General features: G+C 40.5%; 1 protein-coding gene and 1 non-coding gene across 6 annotated transcripts in view; both read right to left on the bottom strand.

Annotated features, from left to right (window-relative positions):
- GNS (glucosamine (N-acetyl)-6-sulfatase) overlaps positions 1-13982 on the bottom strand; it is a 51010-nt gene that overhangs the window by 26365 nt on the left and 10663 nt on the right. For 4 of the 5 annotated variants that reach the window (XM_036298179.1, XM_036298181.1, XM_036298182.1 and 1 more), the window contains 6 exons: positions 11594-11659; positions 10801-10899; positions 8118-8285; positions 6585-6667; positions 5050-5168; positions 2849-2952 (listed from right to left, as the gene is read on the bottom strand). In XM_036298179.1, the coding sequence (XP_036154072.1) occupies positions 2849-2952; positions 5050-5168; positions 6585-6667; positions 8118-8285; positions 10801-10899; positions 11594-11659 (639 nt within the window). The remainder of the gene's footprint in view (positions 1-2848; positions 2953-5049; positions 5169-6584; positions 6668-8117; positions 8286-10800; positions 10900-11593; positions 11660-13982) is intronic. The other variant, XM_036298180.1, reaches the window with a different exon arrangement.
- Positions 13658-13764, bottom strand: LOC118652264. The gene has a single exon (XR_004966529.1). It is a non-coding gene; the product is annotated as a U6 spliceosomal RNA (small nuclear RNA).

Raw genomic sequence — 13982 nt, 5'->3', positions numbered from 1 at the left:
TCCTCGCATTTTTGGATTCTTTTTTCATTTTGCTTTTCCAGTTGGGTGTTTTTTGCTTCCTCGCATTTCAAATCATTGACTTGATTCTTGCGCTCCTCTGGTCTGCTGTCGGGAGTCTGTATAATATTCGTTATTTCAGTCCGTGTATGCTTAATTTCTACTTGGTTCCCCAATATAACATCGAGGGTCTCATTAGTTTTCTTGTAGATCTCATTAAGTTTATTGGCGGCTTCTAAACAGTTCTTGAGAGATCTTAAAAGTGTGGTTCTGAACTCTATATCTTTCATTGACAATTTTGTCCTGTTTCTTTGTCTCCGCATTTTGTTATGCTTCCTTGGTGCACCCCCTAGTGGTCTTTGTGCACAGTCTTATAGTTAAACCTTGATTGTTGTAGCTAATACCAGGGAGGGTTTGACCTCCAGGCCAAGTGGCTATCTGAAAACTATAATACACTGGTAAATGGAAGGATATACTGTGCTTGTGGACTGAAAGAATATTGTTTCAATGTCCATGTTACCCAAAGCAAGATTACATGCAATCTCTATCAAAATACCAGTAGCACCTGGCCAGTGTGGCGTAACTGAGCATCCACCTATGAACCCTAAGGTCAATTGGATTCCTGGTCAGGGTACATGCCTTGGTTGCGGGCTCAATCCCCATTAGGGGACATGCAGGAGGCAGCCGATCAATGATTCTCTCTCATCGTTATGTTTCTCTCTCTCTCTCTCCCTCTCCCTTTCTCTCTGAAATCAATAAAAACATATTTTTAAAAATTACCAATGTCATTTTTCACAAAAGTAGAACAAATAATCCTAAAAATTTTTTGGAATCACAAAACACCCTGAATAGGCAAAATAATATTGAGAAAGAAGAAAAAAGTTGGAGGTATCACACTACTTTATTTCAAACTATACTACAAGGATATAGTAATCAAAACAATACAGTATTGGTACAAAAACAGACATGTAGATCAAAGGAGAATAGAGACCCCAGGAATAAACCCATGCTTATATGCCCAGTTAGTGTATGACAACGGAGGCAAGAATATACAAGGAGGTAAAATAGTCTCTTCTTCAATAAATGATGCTAGGAAAACAGAATAGATACATGCAAAAAATGAAATTAGACCATTTTCTTACACCATATACAAAAATAAACTCAAGATGGATTAGTCTTGTATGTAAGACCTGGAATTATACAACTCCTAGAAGAGAAAATGAGTAATGGACTCTTTGACGTTGATTTTAGTGTATGTCATCTAGGGCAATGATAAAACAAAATATAAGTAAATGAACTACATCAAACTAAAAAGCCTTTGCACAGTAAGGGAAACCATCAATGAAACAAAAAGGCAACCTACTGAATGTGAAAATACATTTGCAAATGATATATCTGATAAAGGGTTAATATGCAAAATATATAAAGAACTCATACAACTCAACGTCAAAAGCCAAACAATCCAATTTAAAAATGGGCAGAGGACCTGAACAGGCATTTCTCCAAAGAGAACATACAGATAGCAAACAGACACAAGCAAAGATGCTCAATATCACTAATCATCAGGGAAATGCAAACCAAAACCACAGTGAGATATTACCTCACACCTCTCCGAATGGCTAATATCAGTAAATCAACAAACAAGTGTGGGTGAGGATGTGGAGAAAAGGGACTCTTCCGGCACTGTTGGTGAGAATGTAAACTGGTGCAGCCACTATGGAAAACATATGGAGAGTTTTCAAAAAATGAAACATAGAGCTACCATATGACCCAGCAATCCCATTTCTGGGTATTTATCCAAATAAATTGAAAACAGTACTTTGAAAAGATAAATGCACCCTTATGTTCATTTCAGCATTATTTATAATAGCCAAGATATGGAAGTAGACTAGGCGTCTAACGATAGATGAATAAATAAAGAAGAGGTGGTGAAACAACATGGATGGACCCAGAGGGTATTATGTCAAGTGAAATAAGTCAGACAGAGAAAGATAAGTAATGTCTGACTTTACTTATGTGGAATCTAAAATACAAAATACACAAACCAAAAAAAGAGAAAAGAAACAAATTCATAGATACTGAGAACAAACTGATGGTTGCCAGGTGGGAAGGTGGTGAAGGGAAGGGTGAAAAATGTGAAGGGGATTATGAAATACAAGCTGCCAGTTATAAAATTAGTCACAGTATGTAAAGTACAGAATAGGCAATACAGTCAGTAATACTATTATAACTATGTACGGTGCTGGGTAGATACTAGTCCAGTGATGGCGAACCTTTTGAGCTCGGCGTGTCAGCATTTTGAAAAATCCTAACTTAACTCTGGTGCCGTGTCACACATAGAAATTTTTTGATATTTGCAACCATAGTAAAACAAAGACTTATATTTTTGATATTTATTTTATATATTTAAATGCCATTTAACAAAGAAAAATCAACCAAAAAAATGAGTTCGCGTGTCACCTGTGACACGCATGTCATAGGTTCGCCATCACTGTACTAGTCTTATCTCGTGGTGATCACTTCAAGGTATACAAATGTCTCATCACGATCTTGTATGCCTGAAATTAATATACACTGTATGTTAACTATAATTTTTAAAATTTAAGACAAAAGTTATTCATGCTGATGTTATATATAATGTATATGTATGTGTATATATATGTACGTATATATTTGGGGGGATACAATTAATAGGGAGTGGTCAGGTGTTTAAAAAAAGTCACTGTTTCCATAGGACACTTACACAATCTTAAATCAATCAGCTTTCATCTCATAGGAGGAGAAATCTAATCAGCCTTATTTCCTCATGCAAGTGCTACCTATAAACAGCATCATCTTGTCAGACACCTACCTTGCTTGTCTGATTCGGTTTGATCCCAGGCCCTCGAACCAACAGTGGAACTTTGATATCAAACTCATACAGCTGCCTTTTGTCTATTGGCAAAGAAAACTGTCCTGAAAAGAAAATGCAAAGGGTAAAGATGGAGTCCAGATGGAAGTGTCACGCATATTCATTCATTTAGTCAACAAAAACAAAACAACTTTGTTCCTCTAATTATGGTGCTTTAATAGGAGGTTTAAATTTGCCTGGGTCTCATTACTACAAGGCAGGAAACAATGAGTTCATCTTCCTTAAATAAATGCCTAGGGGGACTCCCTGATCTAAGATAGGACAAATTCAGAAAAAAGAGTGACTGGGAAGTACTGAAACACAAATGCATAATTTATGTCTGATACTCAACCTGATCACAACTGAATGAGATTATTCTGCTAAAGGAACAAAAACATTTATCTGGCCTTTCCTGAATAAACTGCATTTCAAAATAACTGAACAGTTGAGGGAAAGTTCTTCCCTGAGGAATTCCAGCTAATAAATGCAAAAGGAAGAAGAGAGTTATAAAGTCAACATTTTACAATTTCTGAAGGAAAAATGAATTTAACCATCAATGGAAGTTTAACCACAAAAGGTTCATAGGACAGGCTGACACCACATGGGCCATCAATCAATACTAACATCCCTAAAGTGGGGCAACCAGACTCCGAGGCATCATGATGTGATGCAACAGGAAATACACAGCATCACCAAGAAAGCATGCTTGCTGAAAATGTGAATTTCTATTAGGACTCTAGATCTGACTACCAATCTATAGGAAATGCTAAGTACAGTGGGGCCTTGACTTCCGAGTGTCCCGACTAAGGAGTTTTTTGAGATACCAGCTGTCTCTCAGCCGCTTTTTTGCATTGAGTTGATAGAGTAATTTGAGTTAACGAGCTCCTTAACGAGCTCGGTCTCCTCCCGGAGACCGAATGAGTTAAACTCGAAAGTCAAGGCCCCACTGTATAAATAAACAAGATAAAAGCCAGGATGTCAGATATTCTAAATGGACAAAAGACCAGTTTTTCCAATCAATCAGTGGCAACGACAGCTTTTAGGACACACAAAAGCTAAAGGTAGCATGCAGACTTTGTCTAGATCCTGATACATAATAAACTAGTCAGATGCACAATTAAGTGTTGATGTGTGGAATCACAATTTCCAGAGATTCTACAAAACCTTCCAGCTAAAAAAAAAACATACCAGGGTAGGGTAGGAAGAATTCAAAAGACTGGTCACATGCAACTGAAAACTGAACCTGGATAATGGGGGCTATTTTATTAGTCTCTACTTCAAGTGCTTAAAAATATTCACAATAGCCCTGACCGGTTTGGCTCAGTGGACAGAGCGTCGGCCTGCAGACTGAAGGGTCCCAGGTTCGATTCCAGTCAAGGGCATGTACCTTGGTTGTGGGCACATCCCCATTAGGGGGTGTGCAGGAGGCAGCTGATCAGTATTTCTCTCTTATCGATGTTTCTAACTCTCTATCCCTCTCCCTTCCTCTCTGTAAAAAATCAATAAAATATATTTTAAAAATATTCACAATAATAGATTAAACGCCCAATCTGTTCTATGCAAGCAAGCCTCAGGTTAATTCCACTCAAGTTTATAAAATTTATAGGTGGGGAAAGAAGAAAATATTGGTTTTTAACCTGCAAAAGGTTCAAGTAGAAAGGATGAAAGTCAAAAACAGGGGGCTTATTCATCCTGCAGTTTTAAAAAGACAAAACACACACGCACACACACACAAAACCTCACACTCACACACACAAAACTAATTTCACAATTTCGCATGAAAGACTCCCCCCACCCAATACAATCTTCTCTTGATCTTCTAATGTAAAATGTCTTACCCTTATTTTCTAAAGTCTACTTGTTCTTGAAATCCTGTTCAACTTCTTACCTCCTTCATAAATCCTGCCTCCAACCCATCAAGCTCACTCTCCCGACTCCTGGAATATCACGTAATATAACATATGACACAGCAAATAATGAAACCGGTCTCTCCATGTGGCAATGAGTGGGCCCTCTGACCAGAGGGGACCTGAGGGCAAGACCTTCCCTCTGGCCTCTAAACTGCTCTATAGGGACCAGAGCTCCCTGCCAGTGATCCTGGTTGGGTGAAAATGGAAAGGCACCTCCCAAAGGTCTCCGGAACACCTAACCATGCCCCTTACCTGTGTGGTATCCATTGTCAGAAGTATAAAAGATGTAAGTGTTGTCGAGCTCCCCGATGAACTCCAATCTCTTGACCAGTTTCTCCACAAGGTCATCAACTGAGAGTAGAGTTTGCCACCTGGATGTAAACAGAGGATGTCAGTAGAACCTCAAAGAAAACGGCTCAGGGACACCTGCAAAACCTCAAAACCATTCTCCCCAAAATGGAAGAAATTTCCAAATTTCCTTTCCTCAAATGCCTCATTGCAAAAAAAAAAAAAAAAAGATTAGAAAATTTTAGAATAGTTACCTCAGTCTAAATTGAACTGTTTCCAAAGAAATGAATGAGGCTTTTTATAACTAGTTTTATTACTTATTATCACTGTTGATGAGAGTAGAGATGAGGGCAAGTTGTCAACTCAGCACTGATTAATACAGATTAATTCACATAGACCTGTGCCCCAACAGTGTTTGTGATCTAAACTAGGGGCTGGCAAACTGCAGCCATGCGCCAAAGTTTGCCCACTGTCTGTTGTTTGCTTTTAAATTGTGGTAAAAAACACATAATATAAAATTTACCATCTTAGTATTTAAGTGTACAGGTCAGTAGTATTAAATATATTCACATAGTGAGACGGATTTCCAGAACTTTTTCAGTTTATAAATCTGAAAGGACCCATTAAACAACTTACTCTCTCTTTTTTATATACACATAAAGTTTTATTAGAACACAACCATGCTCATTCATTCACGTACTGTCTTGAGCTGCTTTTTCACTCCAACAGCAGAGCTGAGCAGCTGCAACAAAGATCATATGGCCTGCATGCCTATAGTATTTACTATCTGGCCCTTTACAGAAAAAGTTTGCCAACCCTTGGTAATAAGTAATAGATTACAACTTAAGTAATGAATTTTTTGAAAAATTAAAGAATTTCTTGAAAATCACAAACAGCAAAGGTAAATAATTTGCTCTAGTCTAAGCCTTTGGGTTTTATGCAAATATTGGGAGACTTGTCACTAACAAACTGACCTTTTCCTTAGATACAGGAAACTTTTTAAAAAATATATTTTTTAATTGATTTTAGAGAAGGGAGGAGAGAGAGAAACATCAATGATGAGACAGAATCATTGATCGGCTGCCTCCTGCACAGCCTCTACTGGGGATTGAGCCCCAAACCAGGGCATGTGCCCTGATTGGGAATTGAACCCTGATCTCCTGATTCATAGGTCAACGCTCAACCACTGAGCCACATCGGCTGGGTGGAAACTTAAAAAAAAAAAAGTCAAATGGTTCCAGTTTGCAATGTTTTAACAAGTCATAAAAACAGATTGTTTAATTAGTCTGAGGGTCCAAAGGCCACCTCACACACCCAAATGTAAAGGAATCTGTGCTTCTGAGGCAACAGATGCCCTCCCCACGAAGCAAAGTCTCTCCCATCAACTTGTTACCCTCCAATTTTTTATCAAATATAACCACATGGTACAGTCCCCTGTTCATAGGCTGATTTGGAGGGTCCTCTAAGACCTCCCAGGTTGAGAAAGTAGCAGCTCTTACCTTTTCCTAAACGCATTATCTAAAAACTGTATCGAAGAATTAGTCATTGGAGTCTTGGCTTGCCTAATTAACCAGTGCTTGTTCTAAAATTTAAAAGAAAAAAAATGTTAACACCAAGTCACCCAGTCAAATAAACTACTACAGTAGATAATTAAATTTATAACTCTGAGTATATGCTTTGGGTCTCCTACCCAAACTACAAAAGGGTAAATATTAACTTTACCTTCCTCTTAGTTTTGCTTATATGTCAACATTTTATTGTCTTCTATTTTCTTACCCAAGATATCCATCATCCTAAACTGTTGGGAAAATCCCAAAATAGGAATTTCCTAAAACTTCAAGTCCAAATTTGGAGGGTTCTTCTCATTTTAATAAAAAAGTCAGTTAAAAAAAACACACACACACACAAAACATTCACACACACCATTAATTTTCTCCTTCCTCCCTAGTCTTGAAACCCTAAGCTATCTCCCAAACTATGATCCTCAGAGTGTTCTTTAGTTAATATGTTTGAGAGATGCTATATAGCATGTCCTCTGACTGGAAATTCATGTTAGAACATGAATAACTCTGAGGAATCCTATAGCAGAGTGACTTACTTAACCTAAAGTTTCTGCACTTACTTGGTCATGGGAACTGCTATCAATTTTTTTGGAACACAGTTTGAGAATGGCTCTCTAGTTTAAAACTTAGCTCAGTTAGCTTTCAAATCATACTAAACAAGCACATGCTTGCAATATTCCAGGTGATACCACAGATGTTTCTATGTACTTTACTCCAGCAGTCACCAACCAGTGGTCTGTAGACCACTGTTGGTCCGTGAGGTGCGAAAGATTGGCGACCACTGCTTTAGTCCATATAGCAGTTGCATGAGCAACGGAAGTTAGCATCTTGCTCACTGTTGGGTCACTAAGCTATAAGGTGGTAGTGCTGAGTCTAACTCTAAGATTCATTCTTTCCACCACCTCCCAAGCAATGAAGATTTCTGGGAAATAGGCATGGGCAGTAGAGGCATTCTGCATTTGAACTAGTCAATCCCCTGTGCCAAGGGAAGGATAAGAAACTGACACATGAAGCAAATATTTAGGTTGTGGCCCTTAATTATATTCCCTGCCCTGGCTCATTTCTCCATTTTATTTCCCTACCCATCATATCACATTGTGTCACCCCTCTTCTTCCTATGCGTGAGGGCCACCAAAGGAGGCTGCTGCAGGCCCAACTCAGCCTCAAGGAACACGTGTCAGCCACTGCCAGGCAAAAGAGAGCCAGCAAAGAGGTTATCAGGAAAGCCTGTAGTCAAGGAAGATGGCATCCTTTAATATTCCCTGTGGACTCTCTAGCTGCTCACAGGATGTGTGGCAGGAATGTGTATTTCTGAAGCAAGTTTATACTACCTATCTTATTAGGGACAGCTATAATTACCTTGAAACGTCTGGAAAGAAAACCAACTACATGGCTGAAAGGCTTCCTAACAAGTATATTAAATAGTTAACTATATTGAGTATGGCTTAATTCTAGGATTAGGGACACTACCGTTCCATGGATGTTGAAGTTCTTGTTCCTTGGTGCAAAGACATTCTGAAAGGTCTTCTGGTACTGGGGTGCGGCTATCCAAGGCGAGTGAGGCGCTGGAGTGGAGATCATCATGAAGAATGGTTCAAAGTTGGACTTGTAGTCCAAGAAGTCCAAGGAGACATTAGCCTGACGTACACAAAGATTTGTCATTTCCTATCCCTACCCAACAGTTGCAGACTTGATAGATATAGATACATGTTCTCTGGTAAACAGAAGGGTATTATTAGTTTTTAACAAATCTCAGCACACAACCTGTGTCATAGTCAAATGACCAGCGTGCTGTTGGAACCAATATTTGGCTTTTAGGCAATACTTATAATAAAAAATTGAAGAGGACACTATCCTAAGGGGCAGTTAGGTTTTGATGATTTTACATGACCAAAAAAGTATTATGGCCCGGCCAGCATGGCTCAGTGTTTGAATGTCAACTTATGAACCAGGAGGTCACAGTTAAGATTCCTGGTCAGGGTATATGCCCAGGTTGTGGGCTCGATCCCCAGTGTGGGGCATGTAGGAGGCAGCCGATCAATGATTCTCTCTCATCATCATTGATGTTTCTATCTCTCCCTCTCCCTTGCTCTCTGAAATAAAAATATATATATTTTTTAAATGTTATGCTTCTCATTGGAAAGAAATAGTAATTTGGCCCTTTTAGTATTAACTTACATTAATGTAGCTTACAGTATATACATTTGATGCCTTAGGGAATCTATATATATAAAAAGCCAGCGACCAGAAAGCCGTAACAAACAGAAAGACCGGTTGCTATGACACTCACTGTGGCCAGCGAACCGGCCTGATCAAGAGGTGGGGCTGGCTGGCCAACCTCCCACGGCCCCTCCCCACAGCCGGCCCTGCCCCTGATCAGCCTCTTCCACCCTGATAGAGGGCAGAGCGGCCAGACAACCCCCCCATGGCCCTTCCCACCCCGCCTCCGATGGACCCCCACCACCCTGATCAGCCCACAGCCCTTCCCCCTGCTGGCCCCACCTGATTGCCCCCCTACCCCAATAGGGAGTGGGGCCAGCTGGCCAACCTCCTGCAGCCCCTTCCCCCAGCTGGCTCTACCCCAGATTGGCCCCCCCAACCCAATCAGGGGCAGGGCCAGCTGGCCAACTGCCTACAGCCCCTCCCCGTGGCAGGCCCTGCCCCCAATGCCCCCCAGACCCTGATCAGCCCACAGCCCCTCCCCCCACTCCAATCAGGGGCAGGGCCAGCAGCCAACCACCCATGTCCCCTCCCCCAGGCCGCTGGCCCTTGATCGACCCCCCCCCCCATTTGGGGGAAGGGCCAGCCAGTCCACCACCCACAGCCTCTCCCCATGGCTGGCCCCACCTCCAATCGGCCCCCCACCCTAATTGGGGGCAGGGCCCACTGGCCAATCGCCTATGGCCCCTCCCCCCAGCCAGCCCGACCCTGATCAGGCCCTGATTGGGGCCAGGCCAGCCAGACCTCCACTCGTGCATGAATTCATGCACTGGGCCTCTAGTATAAAAATAAGAGTCAATCTAATTCACAACAGTGGGCAAGGTGGATTAAATTACCTTAATCTTACAAAAATATGTAGATATTACAAGTTTTGTCAGCTAAACTAGCTAAGCTAAATGAGTAATATTAAACCCAAATAAATCACACCAGGGCTTTAATGTATATGGACTGACATTTTCTATTTGCTTATTTGGAGATACTTTATGAAAATGAAAGCATCCCACATCCATGTAATGTTTTTAATTGTTCTAGTTGATTTATATCTTCATTTAGTCCCAACACTAATCTCAAAAGGCACTGACTGCATCAATTTCCCATTACCACCTTGCCCACCAATTTACCCTTGCCTTGTAAGAAAGCTGTGGTTTCTCCAACATGCCAGGCACACTCCCGCTTGAGTGCCTGAACACTACTCATTCCTTCTGCCTGTGGCATTCTCTCTTGTGATCTTTATAGCTCACACTCACCTACATCAAGATTGTGCTTAAATGTTATCTAAGTAATCCCATAATCTGCCTCCTCTTTCTAACTCATCATCATCTAACACGACAATAAATGAATGTGTGTGCACATACACACATATGTATAAATAAAATATGCTACTAAAAAGTTACCTCCACAGAATCAAGGACTGTGCTTCATTACTTCTGAAAACCCACTACAAGTAATGCTGAAATATTTGGTGACTGAATACTCTAAAAAGGGTTGTCATTAGAAATATCTTAGACAGGAAAGAGAAGTCCCAAATTCACCCACTTTCGGTATTTTTTATATAGAACTACACAATGCCCGAACAACTCCCATATCCCTATCATCCCACCCTCACGATGAAGCTATCATCTTGTAGGTTGTGAGTAAAACTGGGGTCAAGAGTAGGAACTCTTACAAAGTAAAACATCAAGTTAAAAAATAAAAATGGGAGGTAGGGGGGAAATCTGTTGCTGGAATTTCAAGCACATTAGACCTGAGCTTGGCTATACAAAGAATATACCCTCAGGAGTTTTTAATCAGCTGGAACTATTCTTTGGCGGTTAGATCGAGTTATTATTCATTCACATTACCCAACATGAACAAATATAACTAAAGGTTTTCTAGGCAAAGTCTTTAATCAAATGTTAGCCAAATCTGCCCGGACAGCGCTTCAGTGACTCACCAAAACATCTGTCAGGTAGTCCACACTGTAGTTCTCACCATGCTTCCGTGCCTTGCCATTGATAGAGAGGGTGTAATTATAGTACTTAGAATTCTTCTCCTATTAAAGAGAGGAAAGTAAAATTTATTATGACATCAGCACACACAATGAAAGCTGGAAACCATACTAGGCTAACCTATACCATTTAAATGGTGATAAGAAATTTTAAAAGGGTAATTATACAAGTCGTACTGAATTAGATTTTTTGACTAGGGTTTTAATTAACTACTAGCATAGTTTCAATAATATGTCCTACTTTTTATTTATTTTTTGTTAAACCTCACCCAAGGATATGTTTTCCATTGAGTTTTTTAGAGTGGGAGGGAGGGAAAGAAGAGGTGGGGGGGGAAAGAGAGAGAAAAAAAGAAACATCAACGTGAGAGAGACAATGATTGGTTGCCTCCCACACACATTCCAACTGGAGCCAGGGAGGCAACCCAGGTATGTGCCCTTTACTGGGAACGGAACCTGCAACCCTTCAGTGTATGGGCCGATGCTCTAATCACTGAGCAACACTAGCCAGGCCTGTCCTACTTTAAAAAAAAAACAAGAGGGGATCAGGTAGAATAGCAAAATATGTTGCTAAACCCCCACAAAGAAATTACTTGCAAATCAAAAGACTTTCCTGCAGGGAGATGAAACAGCCAATCAGAAAAGCAAACCAAGTTATGTCAATATCAGAGCTAAATCAGAGTACACACATTTGACATCTGTGGGCTGTGTGTAATTGGCACTGACTTTGGTAGTCACTCACCAAGGCATACCAGTAGCTCCATCCCGGAGGAACGTACTCTAACCCACCAGCAGCTGGGGCTCCATACTGAAAAGTAGACAAGCAGGGCATTAGAAGTCCTCAGATATGATGAGACACAAAGAAACAGGACACGTGTAGAATCTTTTTAGATCAGTCCCTGAAACACAGTAGGTGCTCACTTTTCCCAAACACACAAACCAGCAAAAAATAAAGGACACCATATTCCTAGAAACTTTGGAAGCACGAGCTGGCAAACTACAGGCCAGATCTAGCCTGCTAACTGTTTTGTATGGCCAGCAAGCTAAGAATTTTTTTCCAAACATTAAAAAAATATAAAGACCAATCAAAAGAAGACTATGTTGTAACATGTGACAGCTACATGAAATTGAAATTTCAGTGGTGATAAAGTTCATTGGAACACAGCCACACTCGTCAGTTTACCTAACGTCTGTCTATAGCTGCTTTCATGCTATGATGACAGAGTTGAATACTTACAACAGAGACATACGGCTTGCAAAGTCTAAATTATTTACTTCTGGCCCTTTACAGAAGACGACCACATGGCTTAGGCCACAGGGCTCATTTGCTGAATAGTCCAACTGACCTTGTGACTAGCAACAGTGAAAATGACCCAACTATGAGCTACTAGCCAATAATTTCCATTGTCTTGATGAGTTCAGCAAGAGACCTAATGAGATGAGCAAGTGAAGAGACCACAGAATCATCCCATTTTACCTCAGCAAGGTTTAATATTGCCCATTTAGGGCAGAATTTAGCACCTCAGAACGAAATCTTTGTATTTTATATATATATATATATATATAAAACTTTTTTAAAATACTAGTATATATTTTTATTGATTTCAGAGAGGAGGGGAGAGGGAGAGAGAGATAGAAACATCAATGATGAGAGAGAATCATTGATCGGCTGACTCCTGCATGCCCCCTACTGGGGATTAAGCCCGCAACCCAGGCATGTGCTCTTGACTGGAAATGAACCTGGAACCCTTCAGTCTGTAGGCTGATGTTGTATCCACTGAGCCAAACCAGCTAGGGCTAAATCTTTGTATTTTAAAGAATTTCTCCTAATTTTGTATATATTAGATGCTCTTTAACATGCAAAGCAGTATAAGTTCTCTTTATGACCCATAGTCTTAACACAATGACCTAGTATCTGTACTTATTTCTCATTATTCTTTTCAAATTGAGTCATCTTCTTTCAACCCCACAAGATTGCAAATTCCCCTAATTGTTGTGGGGAGTGTGAAAAGTGAAAAAAATTTCAGATCAGATATTAAGATCTCTAGCAACCACAGATAAAATATTTAAGAAAATGTACATCTTCTCTCTGTCCTGCACTCCCAGTTTTACTATAGGAGATAACCCCAAATACCCTCAAACACACTCTTTCCTTTAAACCTGAATTCTGACTAAAAGCTAAGGCCAGTGAGGCCATGAAATCTGGCCTTGGCAGGTCACAATGCGATCTCTCTCCATCGAGGCCCAAATGGCTGTACACTGACCACTCAGTCACCTGTTTTAATGGCCTTGACTGTCCCAGGCTCTGGGTGCCTTCTCTTATCACTGATCTGCCCACATTCTGTTCCCACTTTTCAGGTTACAAAATGGGTTAAGCATAAGTTGCAATTCAGGAAAGATACTAAAGAAATATTCTTCATTCTGATCCTAATACAGAGGAAATGGAAACAAAGATCACATGCCAGCCACATGACAAGCAGAGTTCTTGAGTAAAAAGGGGAAGATGTACACAGCAGCAGTCCTAGGATAATTATTATTATTTTAATCCTCACCCTAGGATTTTTTTTTTAATTTTTTTTTTTTTAATCTCCACCCAAGGACATGCTTAGCGTGAGGGAGAGGGAAAAGGAGAGGAAAGAGAAAATCATCGATTGGTTACCTTCCCTATGTGGCTGGACCAGAGATTGAACATGCAACCCAGGTATGTGTTCTGACCAGAATGGAACCGACAACCTTTCACTGAACAGGAAAAGGCTCAACCAACTGAGCCACTCCAGTTGGCTAGGTTATGCTTTTATTAATTTTTTTTTTAATGGAACGCTTCACGAATTTGGGCGTCATCGTTGTGCAGAGGCCATGCTAACCTTTTCTGTATTGTTCCAATTTTAGTACATGTGTTGCTGAAGTGAGCACTGACTTTTTTTTAGAGAGAGAAAAGGAGGGAATGGGAGGAGAGAGGGGGAGGGATGGAGGGAAAGAAACAAATAAACATCAATCAACTGCCTCCTGTACAGGCCTGACCGGGATCAAACCTGCAACCTAAGTATGTGCCCTGACCAAGAACCAAATTCGCAATCTTTTTGGTGTACAGGATGATGCTCCAACCAACCGAGCCACCCGGCCGGGGCAGT

Source organism: Myotis myotis, unplaced genomic scaffold (genome assembly GCF_014108235.1).
Source record: "Myotis myotis isolate mMyoMyo1 unplaced genomic scaffold, mMyoMyo1.p scaffold_m19_p_3, whole genome shotgun sequence".
NCBI classification, from domain to species: domain Eukaryota; kingdom Metazoa; phylum Chordata; class Mammalia; order Chiroptera; family Vespertilionidae; genus Myotis; species Myotis myotis.
This window is presented reverse-complemented; position numbering and strand designations above follow the sequence as displayed.